General features: G+C 41.6%; 3 protein-coding genes across 4 annotated transcripts; 1 reads left to right on the forward strand and 2 right to left on the reverse strand.

Moving 5' to 3' along the window:
- Positions 1-1,998: 1,998 nt before the first annotated feature.
- On the reverse strand, positions 1,999-10,572 carry mvk (mevalonate kinase). The gene is made up of 10 exons (XM_031856489.1): positions 10,196-10,572; positions 9,657-9,804; positions 9,156-9,300; positions 7,361-7,516; positions 6,239-6,342; positions 6,039-6,084; positions 5,805-5,895; positions 5,326-5,445; positions 4,993-5,146; positions 1,999-3,203 (listed from the first exon to the last, which is right to left on the reverse strand). Exons 1-10 carry the CDS (start codon positions 10,271-10,273, stop codon positions 3,052-3,054), a joined length of 1,194 nt encoding a protein of 397 aa, XP_031712349.1. The 5' UTR covers positions 10,274-10,572; the 3' UTR covers positions 1,999-3,051.
- A 191-nt stretch (positions 10,573-10,763) lies between these two features.
- Positions 10,764-12,871, forward strand: mmab (metabolism of cobalamin associated B). 2 transcript variants are annotated; one of them, XM_031856505.1, is made up of 9 exons: positions 10,764-10,897; positions 11,131-11,189; positions 11,292-11,385; positions 11,479-11,536; positions 11,638-11,710; positions 11,802-11,899; positions 11,981-12,045; positions 12,124-12,183; positions 12,268-12,871. In XM_031856505.1, exons 1-9 carry the CDS (start codon positions 10,794-10,796, stop codon positions 12,350-12,352), a joined length of 696 nt encoding a protein of 231 aa, XP_031712365.1. In that variant the 5' UTR covers positions 10,764-10,793; the 3' UTR covers positions 12,353-12,871. The 2 variants fall into 2 exon arrangements, with proteins under 2 accessions (XP_031712365.1, XP_031712364.1); XM_031856504.1 differs by having other exon boundaries at positions 11,802-12,045.
- On the reverse strand, positions 11,578-16,192 carry aldh3b4 (aldehyde dehydrogenase 3 family, member B4). The gene is made up of 10 exons (XM_031856481.1): positions 15,920-16,192; positions 15,312-15,507; positions 15,096-15,206; positions 14,706-14,826; positions 14,523-14,608; positions 14,019-14,100; positions 13,551-13,940; positions 13,305-13,471; positions 13,121-13,220; positions 11,578-13,025 (listed from the first exon to the last, which is right to left on the reverse strand). The coding sequence occupies exons 1-10, from the start codon at positions 15,970-15,972 to the stop codon at positions 12,826-12,828; spliced, it is 1,506 nt and encodes a 501-aa protein (XP_031712341.1). The 5' UTR covers positions 15,973-16,192; the 3' UTR covers positions 11,578-12,825.
- Positions 16,193-17,229: the final 1,037 nt, after the last annotated feature.

Below are 17,229 nucleotides of genomic sequence, written 5' to 3' on the forward strand. Positions count from 1 at the left end.
TACACGAGTTTAACAGTACATTATAATTAGAATATTTTCTGATCTAGAACTGAACTAAAAGTGAAACATATCTATGCTCTAATCAAAGTTACCAGACTCCATTTGGAACAATATAGATAAGTTCAGTTCCCCGTATGAAAGGGCTGTCTGACCGCAAGATACAGCGGTGAAAATATTCTAAATATAGAGTATACTGAAACTGATATTCATTTTTAACGTGGGTCTTTCTTTAAGGTGTCTAAAATACGTTTTGCTGCTGCCCCCGTCCACAGCAGTACATTGCTTTGCTCTCCAGTCTGCTTCTCCAAACTGGGGGCGTGTGGACCATCGCCTACTGTCGGTAACCCACTGACTATAAGAGCCTCATACAACACTTAAACTATCCCTTCAAGGAGAGGTTCCCAATCCGGGGTTCAGGAGCCTCACAAAGGGTCGCGAAAAAATGAAGGGTCAAATGTTAGCATGTTAAAAAAACATACCTGCTAATCATCAGCATGTTAGCATTGTAATTTTGAGGCATTGTAATATTCGCACGTGACTTCAGTTTGCTAGTTTGGCCATAGTCTTGTTTCTGTGTGTGTATATGAACTACTGGATCATTTCGGTAAACATATGCAACTAATGATGCTAATGATTTGCGGTCCAAGATGGTTAATGCTCGACGCAGGGAAAGCTCGTACTAGAGGAACAATTCAAATGTTCCTCCCTAAAACTAAATGCTTTAGCAGCGTTCTTGTACCCTTCTGTCTTAATTGGACCCCGGCAACTAATACCATCCGCCACCCCCCACTTACCGAAAGGGCAAACACCCCCAGGAGGATCATACAGCCCATCATGACTGAGAGGAGCTCATGATGTTGATGTTGCCTCAGTCAGTGAGCGGATAGAAACGCTGGGAGAACGGTCACACAAACCTTCCCTGCTGAGGCCAATTGCACATCTCCTCTCCACACACATATCCTGACATACATTATAATATACACACACACACACGTCATTTTTCAATATAAGAATAGACCCCATAATGTGATCCAGAGGCCTCTATATGTTAATGCAAATGCTCACTCTGGGAAGTCTTACACTGAACTCCTGTTAGTAAAACCAGTAGCCAACAGCAACACGATATCTTGTCAGTCGGGTCTAATACTGTGTTCAAACTTAATGGCTCCCGACAAGCATTTCACCAGTCGACTGAGGGACCAGAGGGAATGTGCCACACTGAGCATGACCACTCAGCAAATTCACATTTAACATTTCATTCCTCCTGCTTGGACAAAATGAATTATCCATCCCTGATTCTGCCACATTGATCCATCCAGACAAAACTCGCTGAACGTTAAATGATCGGCCGGCATCTCTCTCATTCTGACATTCTCCCTCTATCCTTGACCTCTTTCTTCACTCCCTCTGTTATCTGGAATAATCTCAGGGCCTCTTTAGATTCTATTCATCAGAGCAGAAAGAAGCAGGCGCTGACATTGATAAAAAAAAATACCATCTGTGCCTTGCAGGGGTAAAAAGGAGTGAGAGAGAATGAGACGGAAAAGAAAGAGAGGGGCTTCAAATGAAACAGGCTCTGTTGTCTCCCTCTTGTCCCCCCTCGTCAATGCCATTTCAATTGAAAAGCGCAGTGGTAATTAAATTCCAGCAGGGGTTAGGGGCAACTGTGCGGCGCACTGACGGGGGGCCGCCCTGACATAAAGATGACACAATCCAAGAGGCCAGGCGGAAAAGGAGGGAGGGTGACAAATGTTGTGTACACACGTACACTGCCAGATTCATACTACTCAATCTTCATGACATTTAAAAAACAGAAAATGAAATGGATATTCAACTCAACTGAATCCCACGATGACCTTTTCCCCAAATCAGGGATATTCTACACAGATCCTTCTTCTGTATCTGCGGCATTTGCAGAATATTTCGTAATGCCAAGGAGGATGAGCAATTAGGTGGAGGAGAATTTGGGAAAGCTGGTGTGTGTGTGTGTGTGTGTGTGTGTGTGTGTGTGTGTGTGTGTGTGTCAGCACAAATGTGTGACTCACAGAAGGACGCTGGTTGTTGATTCACATTTTCGTGGCACTAATCCAGAGGCTCCAGAGAGGCCACACACTCCTGCTGTCCCCCTCTCCCCACCAGCAAAACAAAACAGCTAGTTGGTCTTTAACTGCAGAAACTAACATGCGTCGCATGTACTATTTTGAAATTTTAAAAGTTACCAAACCCTAAAATTCATATTATTTTTGAGAGATATAAGGTAGTTTGTTTTCAGCATTATTTTGTATTTGCTTTCATGTTAAAAGTAAATCAAAATAAAACAATGTGGATTCAAAGCAGCATACATCTGTATTTATGATAACTCATAAGAAAGTGTTACATTAGATGCAAATAGTTCTTATCACAGAAATGATCATTTCCTGGTCTCACCAACATTGATTATGAAGCAGAGAAATATCAAAGCTCAGATACTTTGATAAACCTCTTTGTAGAAAGACAAAATCTGAATAATAATCATAAAACAATTACATTTATCAAACATTTTCTCCATCTTCATTTTCTGTAAAATAACCACCTTCACTCTAGCGGTTATCTTCCAACATTGCATGTTACAACGCCAAAAGTGAGCAATGAATGATCTGATCCAGTAAGACGCGTTGGCCCCTTTGCGTTTAACATTTCGATGAAGCTATAAATGAATTCTGCCAGCGCTTCACTTATATATATTTATCAATTTATCAGAGTCTCTTACCATAAAATGTTTCTGTTTCATAAAAAGCATTTGTGCAATTCTGATGCCATCTAGTGGACAAAGCACTCAATACATACATACAACATTTTTCATCATTTTCCCACATTTCAAAATGAATATTAGTCATTTGTTAGAGACACAGTTGCCTTGTTGTTAGTTTCAAAAAGGATTAGATTGTTTCATGTCAGGAAAGTTCAGGAAGCTCAGTCCAGCTCCACTCAGTGTGACGTTCCCCTCTTCATTAGTTGAGCATACCTCAGGTCTTGAGGTAAAAGCAACAAGAAGACAAAGTGTCCTCTTGTTCAGTAACGGTTTAAAATCTCCAGAACTTCCTCCTTAACAGAGAGAGGAGAATGCTGCTGGACACCCGGCCCGCCAATACTGGTTTCCCAGCAGTCAAAGCCGCAGTCTTTCAAGTCCTGCACTGTAGTCTGGACAACAGAGGAGTCCGTTTCTACAAAACAAACAAGTCACAATGAAGTCATGTCAAATAAAGTGATGTCAGTGTGGGCTGCAGTTAAACAGAACAATGGATTGCAAGCTAACAAGACAGATGTTTCATGTGCTCAGTGTACAGGACTAAACGAGCTGCAGCGGGGCTTTCAGGGACGAACCTGTCACTCACAGCAAAAGGACAACAAGCCACACAAAACCTCTTGACTCACGTCAATGACCTCACAGATGTAGAAACATGACGACTCTGCATGGTGTGATCCCACACCATGCAACGTCTGGCATTTCCCTTCTGTTTGTTGCGAATGAAATGGTCCAAAGCCCACTTAATACGAAGGCTAAGCACACATCCAGCTCAAACTCAAAGCTTTAGATGCAAGAGCAGCTCTGACGCAATGATAACTTAACTTTGTGCTTTCTTAACTCAAGGTGCTTCAACACCGACTCTCTGAGAACATTAGAGTAGACAGAAACCAGACGATCTATCTGAAAATAGCTGCGACTCACACAGATGGAATTGCTTGCTGAGAAAAACAAATAAATTGCATTTGAAAATATATTTAGAGGAATTTACACGTATACAAATTCAGTCTGCTACAGGCTGCAGGCATCAACAAAGACTCAACTCGCAGGTTGTTTGTTTTGTCAGAGAGAGGATGATAAAGTTTCCTTATATACCCGCACACCAAAGCACCCCTCTTGTGCAGCCTTCTCATCATTTCCTGCCACTCAAATCGTTGTCTCGGAGAGGAAGAGTGAGGGAGCGTTTGAGGAAAACAAAACATTTGTTTTCGGCAGGAGGCTGACAGTCTGGCTCATCACACTGCCCTTATCAAATTCAATCCATTTTAGGACTCGACAAAATTAGATATTAATTTCAAATCAAAGGCTTAGGAACTCTAACAAAATACAAACTAGTTTAGACAACATCATTTATAGAACAACTGCTGTATCGTGCATTAAATGTTTCAAAGTAAAACTGTTAATAAAGTTTATATACGTTATGTCTCTTCCTCTAATACGATTCATTTTTTCATGGCCAGTCAATCACAGAGGAAGGTGGGCCATGTTTTGCCTCCATGTAAAGGTGTTTTACGCTCAGGAATACCAACTTTAAGAGCTATTTTAGTTTGTCCTATATAGGCCTTCACAGAGGAGCAGGTCACCATTGAGACCACATTTGTACAGTTGCAGTTTATAATAGAAACAATAGAAAACGTTAATAGGCGTTTGCCGCTCTTACACTTGTAAGTATTATTGCATTGTCTAGAGTTACCTTTCAGACCTTGCATACAAGAATGGAGGAGGCTGTGTCGTGATCTCCTGAAGCACACAGGATGTGTCCACGTTTCCTGATGATGTTTCTAATTTCGGCAGAGCAGTGTTTGACAAATCATGCCTGCCTGCGGTTCATTTTGTTTCGTGGCGCAAATCTTCTTTTTCATTTATTTTGGCACATTGAAAGATATCATTAATCACCTTTGAAGGGTGCCCTCCAACTCTAATTTGTTCACACTTTAATTTGATTTTGACAAAGTCAGCAGAAGATGAGAAGTTCAGACGTAATCTTAAAAAAAAAAAAAAAAAAACGGCCTGTAAGTATATTGTTCTTTGGTGCATGTTGAAACGTATTACAGTCAGTTGGTTTACGATAAATAGAGGTTTGAATTGTGTTATCATCTCCCTTAAAAATAGTCTCTTTTTTTTTTTTTTTTTTAAAGACACAGACCTCTAACGTTTTTCCAAACATTTCAAAAGCACACTGTTGTGACATACAGAGCCAACAGTACCTGGTCTCAGAAGAGTGATGCCACAGCCTCCTCCCCCTGCGCCGGTTAGCTTGCTATGGAGCCCTTTAGTCAACGTGACCCGGCACAGTGTGTCCAGGGACGGGTGACCCACACCCATCACATTCAGATGGTGCTGGTTGATGTCAATGAGCTCCTGTAAATGATATCACACAGCTGCTGTAGATACATCTCACTATTGGCAGAGAATGAGTCATGTGGATGTGAATATGGGATTTTACATTAACAAAGGAACATGCTATTTTTTATATTTTACTGACGTAACTTCTCAAGGACTCTTTATGATACTTCATACAATCTATTAATATGTTGTACCTCTAGAATATTGTAGTGCTCTCCAGTGATGGGCTCACAGGTCATCTCTGAGAGGACTTTCTCACAAGTGCAGGAAACGGCATCAACTGAGTCAAGCACCGGGTTCACGATGGAGGGAAACTAGAGAGGGGATGAAAACAAAAACAGAAAACCAACATCGCAGCAACTCTGCGCCAAGGCATCGCTGCAGAATAAGTGAAAACAACAAACTCCTTTGTGCATATGTTTGAGAAACAGCTTTTGCACAAACACAGATTGTCAAATGGCAGACTGATCCATGTCTGAGGCAGCAATCTGCACACCTGCTGGTGTCACCAAGGCAACAGCACACAGGGGCGCTGGCTTAGAGTTTAATTTCAATATTTTATGAAGGCACTCAACGACAGGCTCTGGAGTATCTGCCATGCAAAAGCACCACCTATTATATTAATTACAGTGCCGGCAAGTAACACACGGGGGAGGAAGAAACCATTTAGTACCTTGTTAATCTTGTCCTTCACCCCGGCAACAAGTACCTTGGTGCTACGCGGTACTTTGGTGTTAGTGAGGAGGATTCTTAATAACGGCACCCTGCAAAGTAAAGCACACAAATCTGCATTCATGTTACTCAGATAATGTTTGTTTTCTTTTAGGAGTACATCGTGGATGTATTAATTCACTGTGAACTCTTTTTAGATTAAATGAAATTAAAAAATGTTAATCAGTGTCATTACCTGCTCAGTGGAATTATCTTCCCGGCCAAGAATCTCAGCATGCCACCTTCATACGGGGAAATCAAAACAATTAAATAGATAATCATCAAATGATAATGAACAGCGGTGGCTCCATTAAAGAGGGCTCTGAGTCCACGGAGACAACGGGACTTATACCACCATATGTACTGCACCGTGTGCCAGATAATATCGGACCTCACCCCATGTTCCTACAGCGTTGTCTACTCCAGAAGGATTCCCATGGATGATCGTCTCCCCTTGGAAAGCCCAGCTGTTGATCTGCTCCAGGTCCGCCTGACACCACCTGCAATTATTTGTAAATGAAAGGAGAAGGTAGTATCCCAACAGACCCTCACAGACCTAACCTCTAACTGCCTATTCGTATACAAACCAAACACTGGTATAGCTGTTCAATGAATGATTATACAGAAGCTGCTTGTGATTAATGTTTCTCAAACATAATGCAGTCTCACATAAAACACCCACTCTACCCGACTCTTCACCCTCCTCTCCTCTGGCTGCAGATACAGACAGCTACTCCGCCATTACTGCCTTAAACAGCCTGGGCACACTGTGACAGACTTGTTCTTTATACCCTGTTCCTTAGTGTTATTTGTTTTGAGTGTTGAGTGCCTCAATAGAGGATAATAGAATGAAAACACTACAAACTATGGACTTAGAAACTACAATAGAGTTTACACACAACAGCTGTCAGGACTTCCAGCTCTCGTCTATCTCAACAGTTAATACGGTTAATAAGGAGCACTTATGTGGGCAGCTTGGTGTATGTACTTGAAATCAGTTCAAAAACAGAATAAAAGATTTCAGGTCAACAATATATGAAAATTTAAAATGATGGACAGAGAAAGGGCTTCTTCTCTGTAAGTTGTTTTGTGCTGCTTTCTGTGGCATAATGATCCAGTCATTTGGCTACAACACTCGAAAAACTAATCTAGTTAAATAAAAGGCAATTTTAAGAAAAAGATTCATCATAACTGTAACATCATAAGCTTCTCAAAATTGTATTTTTAGCATTGCAGACCACTGTTTTGGATTGCATTATACTGCACGGCATTCATGTTGTAGTGTTGATCTCAAACATGTATCAGTTTATTCTAATTGAGAAGTATAATGTTGTATTTCAAGGTCTTTTCTATTCTCTGTAAACTTAAAAATAATAACTTTTAGTGAAACTGTTTGCACAGAATGAGACATGTGAGAAGATATTCATCATCAGGTCTAAGAAGTCCGTCTATGCTCACAATGGTCTAACTGAATACACAGCTCACAGAAGAGACATTCCCTTAATGTGATGTCGTTACCTGGCAGTGTGATCCCACTCTTTGAGAGGAGCGGGGATGGACCCACTCGCACAGAGCAGAGCTGCACTTAAACACACAGAGTAGGCAGCACTTGAGCCCAGTCCTGCTCCCGTTGGCAGCTCAGACCACACAGTCACCGTCAAGCTGGGCAGCTCACTGAGGAAATAAACACACAAACTGACACAAATGTTTGTATATAAACACTTAAAATGCTGCATCTATGACTTCCTTAATAATGAAGTAAATAAGCATCATTCCCCTTCTTTACTTTACTTATTATTATTATTATATTACATTACTGGTACGGTTACAGCATGCACATACCTATAAGCAGTGTTCAATGTTAAGTAATACAAACACTATTTCATGCAACAGAAACGAGCTCGAACTGCCGTCAATGTTTGTCAGGGAAGCTGCTTTACTCTAAACTAATTGTCCAGCTCTTCTCTCAAGGGAAAAACACATCCAGACTTGTTAAAGGCTGCAGTGTGGCCCAGTGCCAGACTCTCATTAGCGGCCATCCTGTCAGAACCCATCACCTCTTTCAGACGCGGCAGCACCGTGTCAGCACCGATTAAAGCTCTCGACAACCTGCGGCTCCAATGTTCCTGAGCATCGTCCGTGCTCGCAGCTGCTAAACTAACATCCTGCTCTTCTGTCTGTCTTAATTTACTATCTTTATTTCAAGGTGGAGGGAATTTTCCAGATGCAGGGAATAAAGAAATCACACTCAACTCATCTACATAAAGAGTGAATACATTTCCAAAAGGGATTGAATTACGACAAATCAACCAGTTTCGTTTACAGAATTTAGTTGATACAAGAGCTGAACAATTCAGTACCGTTGAGTTTCTTAGTAAGCAGGTGCTGTAGTCTCAATGCAACATGTGTTAATCAAATATTAGCCCAACCATGATACACTGAAGTAAAATTACAGCATGCCATGCTACATGTGATATATGACATAAATCAGCCCAATTTCATTTAATCTGAACTGGCTTGTAGCTCACAAACAAACTCACAAATTCAGATGTGGCAGGTTGAAGTGTTTTGCCATTATAACAATATTTAAACACTTTGCCTGCATCAGCTATGGGCACAGAAAGTAATAGTTGCTGAAATATTAGCAGTTGCATCACCTTCAGGCAATGAGTGTCACAGCTGCTGTATTTTTTTTAATGTGTGATTTTGAGGTTTTACATGTCACACGTGTGCTACCTATTAGCTAAAATAAAAATAATTTATGGAAGTTAGACATCATTATTCTTGGACTTAACCCTCGAACAAGTGAGTCTCAAATCTTGTAAGGACTCCTCTCCCTCTCCTCTCACCAAAACACACAGGAAGACAGTTCTGGAGAGCAGAGGACTCATGATGAAACGAGCAGAGTGCACACTTCCCAGCATTCAGCAGAAAAGGCTCAGCCTGACAAAAATGCAATATTTTACACCTAACAAAAAGAGATGCAGCTGCAACAGTCATTGCCTGCAGGGGGCGATGGTGCTAAATCTGCAGAGCCAGATGTGCGCAGAGACGATTGCTCTCCATTGCCTGTAGATGGAGCACATGGACACGTCTACATCTGCATTTTTAAGTGTTGCTGCTGTAATTTTTCTTGTAAAAGGTGCCCTCGGTTGGCTTGAAATAACTGGTGCTACAGCTCTGCATCAGGATGACATTGCTCTCTGGTTTTCTCTCGTATCAAAAATATCTGTACGGTGTAATGTGATTTTTGAGGCCCTCTAAGCCAACTAGCCATAATAACAAAATGAACAACTGGTAAGAACTGTCTCACCCTGATCCAAACACTGACAGGTAGATGTAGAGGAAGGCTAGGGTGGCCATGTTGCAAGTATCCAAGTTTCCATTGGTGACACCAACAAATTCACGCAGTCTCTTCACAAGTTCAGCATCCAGACGTTTCACCTCCTCCCTCTTACCTGTTAACACAGCAATCATCAGGATCACTAGAATAATGTCACAACAACACACACGTTCATCTGTATGGAAAAGACGAATGTATGATAGCGTATGAGAAATACTGAACAAAGTCAAGAGACAATACGTGGAAGATGGAGTTTATTAAACTAAATAGACATTATTTTAAATCTGTGGTAACTTATATGATGATTAGATGTGATTGGAGTTAAATGGTCATTAATAAAAACTGTTTTGTAGACATTGGAAAAAAAGTCTCAAAACTGAAATGTCACTGTGTGTACTGGACTATGAGAAGCATGATGCCGATCCAACAGTAAAAATCACAGTGTATGCAATGTGCTGCACCATCCCTTACCACAGCAATAAGGAATAAGCTGCTTCAGTTCTGACAGGTCCCACCAGAGGAATGTGTCAATATTTGGGAGGTTGATGCAAACATTGCCAGCAGTGGTGCCTTTCAAACATAAATATGTTCTCAGGTTCAAACTCACAGCAAGAGCCACCTGTAATGGAGCAGAGAACACACTGTGATTAAATGGTCAAACGTTTAGCATATTCAGTGCACATTACTTCAAATAATGTTCCAATGGATAATATAGCTTTTTGTCTATTGAATGTGGCTTTTTTTTTTTACTACTTTCCAGGTTAATAGTGGTTTCCATTTATTTACAGTAGGAAAATAATTTGCAGAGATGTACGTTAAATGAAACTAGTGATGGGAGAGTTGGAAAATCGAATTGAAAACAGAATGAATTAAACGTTTTTTTGTAGGAAACTGGCTGGACGTGCAAAGCTTTGGACCTTCAATGGGTTTCGTATCGCCACCCAGCTTCACTTTTGAATCTCACACTCGGTTGTCATATCAGTGAGCTCTCAAATGCTCTTTCGGGTTACCTTTCCGTGCACAACCGCATGCTCTCCGTGGAGGATCGCCTTCCCTGGAGCAGACACCAATAAATCCTTGACTTGCATTTCTGTAACAGTTTCCAGAGTGCAAAAATGTGTCCAGAACTTGTCAGCTTTCGCGTAAACTTGTCACTGACAGTGTTATTATTAGCTAGCTTAGCCACCTTTAGCAAATGTTAATCCTCTGAAGCAGCAGCAGCAGTTGACAGCTGTGCCCGACGTCTCTGCGTTTGTCATGAAGACTTGACACACACATATAGAGTTTAACAAAGCCGTTTAGGTCAAAGAACATGAACCAGCTCGAGCACAGACTCTCTTCAACGCAGCGTGATGAAAACATGTTAAAAACACGGGAGATACACGAGAGGAGGGGCCAACATGGGTTTGATCTTCATTGTCCAATCGGCGCCACGGCTAGTTGAACACATATTATTTTGTCCAATCAGTGACCAGAACTCTCAAACCACATGGTGAGTGAACCAATCGTACGATAAAAATGAAACGCCCACAAACTACGGATACTACGGAGGGACAAGAGACATTTACAACCATCGTTCACCTTTAGCAGCTATCCTTTAGCTTTGACATGGCTTCGTTCATTATCAAACCTGCTTACCTCCGTTGTGTTGTAAGGACAGGCAGGCTCATCAACGAGCATTGGGCAAGAAACACACTGTATGCAGGCAGAAGGTAGTTATACGTCCCACAAAGGAGGCGTGCAAATTCACTCGTGTTGTAACTGTTTATGTAACCGCTAACGTTAGGCAGCTGCTACACAGGGTACTCTATGAAATAAAGGCAATTATAGATCAGTAGCTAAAGTCATATTGAGCTGGAGTATTGTTTAAGTAACTAAAACGTTAAAATCGTCAAAATTATTGTCATCTAAATCCCTCTCTTGTATCTTCACTCTTTCCCTACAGTTATGCCACTGAAGGAGACAACAGGGCACCTAAAATATACACCAAAACTGGAGACAAAGGTTGTACTTCATCTTAACTAGGAAAACAATACATGTTACAGCACTGTTATCATGCAATGTTCTTACAAAAGGTGACTCAATCCCCGCTGTGTCCCCCAAAAGGTTTCTCAAGCACATTCACAGGAGAAAGGAGGCCAAAAGAAGATCATATTTTTGAAGCCTTAGGAAGTACAGATGAGCTGTCATCAGCTATAGGGTAACAGTTCTACTTTTCACCTGTCAGTTGACTTCAAAACTTGTTTTATTATGTGCCTCACCCGAAGTGACCGTGTTGAATTGGACATTACAGCTTGGCCAGAGAATTCTGCCTCGACAAAGGTCACACATTCACATATCAGCTGGACAAGGTCTGATTTTCATGTTGCATTTACTAATTTGCTTTATTGCAGACATTGTACATGAGCCAGATATAAGATTCATGACAGTATTTTTGCTTCATTCATTGCAGATACAGTGCATTTTACAAGATGTGGGCTCCAATATTGCCACGCCTCGATCGTCTGCAAGAGAAAGTCACATAAGTATGCGCTTGCTGGCTTGTTTAATGCAGTACAATATTGCCTTCTCTTGAAGATCTCATGGGTTTATTTTTTTCTGTTCCGTTTTTGTCAGAGAAAACTACATTTACTGCACAGCCAATTGCAGACCTGGAAAACTGGATTGATAAATTTACAGAAGAACTCCCTCCACTGACCAACTTCATATTACCTGTAAGCCCATTTGTGAGATACAGGTCTAATGATGGCCCAGGTTTTCTTGTTGCACTGATACTTTTGCTATGCGTTTCACAGTCAGGAGGGAAGGGCAGCGCCGCTTTGCACTTGGCTCGGACAGTGTGTCGGAGGGCAGAACGCAGGTCCGTTGCATAAAATGACCCCCATTGTCTTGCTTTTGCGGCTCAGCAGGTTCTGATAGATCTTTGTCCTTGTTCTAGTGTTGCTCCAATTGTAAGAACAGGCGAGGCCGATCCGGATGTTGCCAAGTTTCTGAACAGGTCAGTCCAGTGCTTTAAAAATTAATATGACAACATGGGTTTCTCTGTTGCACATTCGATAATTGTCCCAACATTTTTACTCAGATTAAGCGACTACTTGTTCACCGCGGCCAGATATGCAGCAATGAAAGACGGCAACGAGGAGACAATCTACAAAAGACCCGAATGACCAGATCCCACTTGAAGAATAATTTTTGGGGATGCTTGGTGTTGCAGAGATTTAACTGTTATTGTAAATATATCAATAAAAACATGTGGTGCAAAATTGTTCTTATTTTGATGCAACTTTCTTCTTAGCATGTGACAATAAAGGCAGTAATAAACTTCACTGTGGCAAAATCTTAAACCATTCAGTCAATACATGTACATCTTTGTTTTGCATTCATCAAACAGGCACACTTTGAGTTGGTTGTACTGCAGCTGAGATCTTCAAATACTGCAGAACATCTCTTGGTCTTGTTGGGTTTTAATTGTCATCACCCAGGGATTGAACAACCACTATTTATATTGCTCTCCCTCTGATAGATATGGCTGCAGCCCACTAGGTTTTGTTCTCATGTATTTTTAATAAATTTGCCCGTCAGGACTTCAGGGACACTCGGCTTTCCTCCAACATGGCTCTGTTATCACCCTCCCACGCCGTCACAGGATCTGGCACCAGCCCTGGCTCTTCTGGGACAGGGTACTGGCCCATGTCATTAGAGACAGATTGCGGTCCTCATAGGGTGGATAACGCAGATAGGTTACACACTCAAACCGCGTGCCTCTTAGCAGGCATGACTTCCTGTGAGAGAAGGTATCAAAGCTGTTGCGGCCATGGTAGGAACCCATTCCACTGGAACCTTTTCAAAAAGTGTTGGGAGAGTTGATATATCATGAGTAGTATTTTTCCACAACTATTTTTTGCATAATTTGTACTCTGCTGCCACCTACTTACCAACTCCACCGAATGGCAGAGCCACCATCAGACTCTGCAGGATGCTGTCATTGGAGCAGAAGCTTCCACTAGAGGTCTCACTCATTAGCCTTGAGATGACCTGCATTGTCAGAAAGGGCAACTCTTGATCAGAAAACACATCGGCTGCATTAATACAGCGTCTTAACTTGAGTCTGTCATGTACCTTGCTGTTGCTGGAATATGCATACACACAGAGGGCTTTCTCCTGCTTATTAATTAAGGCAATTGCTTCCTCCATATTGTTTACAGTCAGAACAGGAAGAACTGGGCCAAAAATGTCCTGTTGCATGATGGAATCTGATTCTGTCACCCCCGTCAAAATCGTTGGGGCTTCAGACAGAAAAAAAGAAGTTAACATCAGTATTAAATGTAATGCATCAGACACTGTTTGCTATATTTTTATGCATACCGATATATTTCTCTGCTTCTATCACTTGGCCACCCACAGCCACCTTGCCAGATCTCCACAGCATGTCTCTTGTACGGTTGAAGATCTCTAGATTGACCATGCGGCCATAACTGCGGGACTCTCTGGGATCAGAGCCGTAGAACTGCATCAAGCAGCACTTCAGGGCCTGTACCAGCCGTGGTTGGACATCCGTGTGGCACAGGATGTAGCCAGGAGCCACCAAGCTCTGTCCAGCGTTGTGAAAACATGCCCAAGCGATGCGTTGTGCGGTGATGGAAATGTCACAGTGTTGGTCCACATAACACGGGTTCTTGCCACCTAAAATCAGGGTGGCGGGTGTGATTGTACTCGCTGCAGCCCGAGCAATTCTGCTTCCCTCCTCCCTGCTGCCTAGGGATTGACAGACATCCTTAATGTATAATTCAATGTATGATCACAAAATGATTTTATAGCTAAATTTAGCTTTACCTGTAAAAAAGACATGGTCGAATTTAAGTTCCACAACTTCAGGCAAGTCAATCGTGCCAGCCAGAATCCCATGGAAACATTCCTTGAAGAAAACAAGAATTTTAGATCAGATTACATTTTTATTGTTGCATTGTAGCTCCTTCCTGCTAATCAATACACACAGTGGGCCTACATCTTCAAAATCAAAGTTTGAGAGTCAACTTGGATGTCTCTCTCTCTCTCTCTACACTCCCAGATTTGACCACATCTTACTTCTTTAAAGTCTTGTGTCACATTAAAACCGCTCACTTGAGTCAGTGAACGAATGCCTTCTTTAAAAGCACACAGACCAACTTCCTACTTCTCAAAGTGGATCCATACAAATGAGTCATTCGGCTCAAATGAGTGGGATATACTTGGCATTTACTCAACTGCTCAATATTTGAGCTAAAAGACCCACAAAAAAGATCCGCTGTAACTTGCAAATTCAAAACTTTTCCATCCTCCCGCCATGTAATTACTCACATTGTCCAAGTAGAAGGGGATGAGACGATGAAGAAGCTCTGCTGTGTGAGCGGTGCACTCACAGGGGCTGATGATTGCACAGTTTCCTGCACAAATTTATAAAAAATAATCAGTAAGCCATGTGTATAAGGACAAATAATACTAGAATTAAACTGATTAAATGAGTGTCTTGAGTCTCTGCACCTGCTGCGATGGCCCCTACCAGCGGCACCAGACACGTTTGGACTGGACTGCACCAGGTCCCCATGATAAACACCACCCCCAGCGGCTCACTCAATATAAGACACTCATCCAACGTGGTGGACTACATCAATCAGACAAGCGCAAAATGAAGTTACAAGTGAAAGAGAACTCTCAGAGTGAAGGTTTACCAGTGCACAGATGACTAACAGAAAGACATCAGCCCACTGCGGTAAGGCAACTGAAGTTTTAATCTGCTTTGGCGTATGCCGGCATAATGCTTTCTTTTTGGCAGCGAGACAGAATGTTCTCTCCAAAAAGATTGTGAAAATCATGAATAATCTCAATAATATTATGAAGACGTTATTGGAAAAAAAGCAGCAACAAACTCACCAGGTTCTTTTCCACGTGCTGCGGCTGCATCCACTTCTTCAGGTTGTTGATGGCATGAAGTGCTTCATTCTTGACCAGAATCAATTCTGACACAACTGTCTCAAACATTGGCTGGTTAAAAAAAAAAAAAAAATCAATTACTAATTGGACGATTATGTCAATTGTCTCCTGTTTTTTATAAGCACGACGACGCCAGCTGAGTGCTTCACCCCTCACCTTATGGAGGTCCCTTCCAAGAGCATCCACAAAGTCACACTCGTGTTCCTCAAGCATCCGCACCACAGCCTCCAGCTGAGCCAGTCTGAAGACCTCTGTGATGGTCCGTCCTGCTCGAAAGGCGACTCTCGCCCTCCTCAGCACATCCACACACTCAAGAGGGTACGTCTTCAGACAGGGCTCCCCCAGCCTGGTCCTGAGAAGCAGTCAACTAGTTTTTAAACACCACAGGGCAATTAAACACATCCTCAATCCATAGTTTATCACCATACCTTCTGCATGTTAACCGGCCATTCCTCTGACAAGCATAGCACGCCCTTTTTTTATCACTCATGTTTTTTCCAGTCAAGAATTCTCCACTGCTGGACCTTTTCTGAATGGAGTTAGTGTGCAATTAAGCCAATGCACCAGTTAAGTAAAAGCCCCACTGGTATTGTGAAAATCCTACTAACAAGTCCAGCCAATCAGGTGATGCACTGATAATCTTGAACCCAGCCACTCCAAGGCATCATGTGGGCCTAGAGGTAGGCCTTTCTAACCCACTGATGGAATCTACACTCATGACCAAGTGAAAACACCGTGAATGTAAACTGGGTATGTAACGTTACCTTCGCATCGCTTTGAACCATCGGGACGGAGAAGGGCTCAGCGGACTGTTCATGGCTGTTCTCCAGGTTCGGCTGGAGAGTTGTGCAAGAGCTCCCAACAGCACCGCTCACCTTTCACGAACGGTCACGCAGCGCAGGGACCGAGCACAATGGAGAGTGCGAGTCACACGCGCGCACTCACGACATAATGCGCGGTACTAGGACACCAGAAAATGTGGTGTTAGATGCATTCTCAATCCCACAGCCGCCTGTTAATGTTTCAAACGGGGTCTGCTGTCAATCACCAGACTGTCAACAATGCACTTCAGTCATGCGCAGAAGATCCATTCCACAGTGGGGTTCCAGACCCCGCAGGTGTTTGTAATAAACTATAATTTATAGTGCTGGGCAAGTTAACACGTTAATTTCGCGTTAACGCATTCATTAATTAACGCCGACAATTATTTTATCGCGCGTTAAAGCATTTTTTTAATTTATTATAATTATTATTTATTTTTATTTTATTTATTTTTTATTTTTTAATTGAAAGACAAGAGACAATACATATACATAACAAGAGGACGACAAGAACAGTGGGATAAAGGCCAGCAAACATCCTACAGTCAGTAATTTTAGTGCACCTATATGCTGAAATTCACGGTAAACGCATTTAAACGGCACAGATCGAGAGCGAGCGAAGGACTTTGAAAGTTAGCGGAAAGATTAACGTGAGACAACATCCGGTTTCTTCAGACGAACATCCGGTTTTCAGAATAAGATGCCAACAAAGTATGAATTATATTCACATTAAGTATAAAACATGCTACCTGCATCTCGTGAACCAAATGTTATTGCCCTTTTGTTCATATAGCAGTACTTTTAAAATAACAGTGCGCAATACACTACTTTTGAATTCATTATGGAACTTTTCCATAACAATGCGATTAATCGCAAAAAATCCATGCGATTAATCGCGATTAAATATTTTAATCATTGCCCAGCATTAATAATTTAATGATACGCGTGTTAAATCAATACGCTGTATGTCTCACTGTGTGGAAGTGACTGTATGTGTAAGGAAACACCAGGCTTAATTTAAACCTTGCTTTCCTAACTCTGTAAACATAATGCAACAAATACATCGATATAAATGTACTGAATTATTATTTATTATTAAAATAATAAATCGTACACCAGGGGGAAAAATGGTTAAAAAAAACAATCTTTAAAATTAACAGAAATTGCAATCCAAGTGTGAACATTGAAATGGAGCAACACACTTGTCAAAACTTACAAGGAATTAAAATTCCAGTATATGATGGAAATATAAA

The sequence above is a fragment of the Anarrhichthys ocellatus genome, unplaced genomic scaffold, assembly GCF_004355925.1.
Source record: "Anarrhichthys ocellatus isolate YVR2014 unplaced genomic scaffold, GSC_Weel_1.0 scaffold17, whole genome shotgun sequence".
Classification (NCBI taxonomy): Eukaryota; Metazoa; Chordata; class Actinopteri; order Perciformes; family Anarhichadidae; genus Anarrhichthys; species Anarrhichthys ocellatus.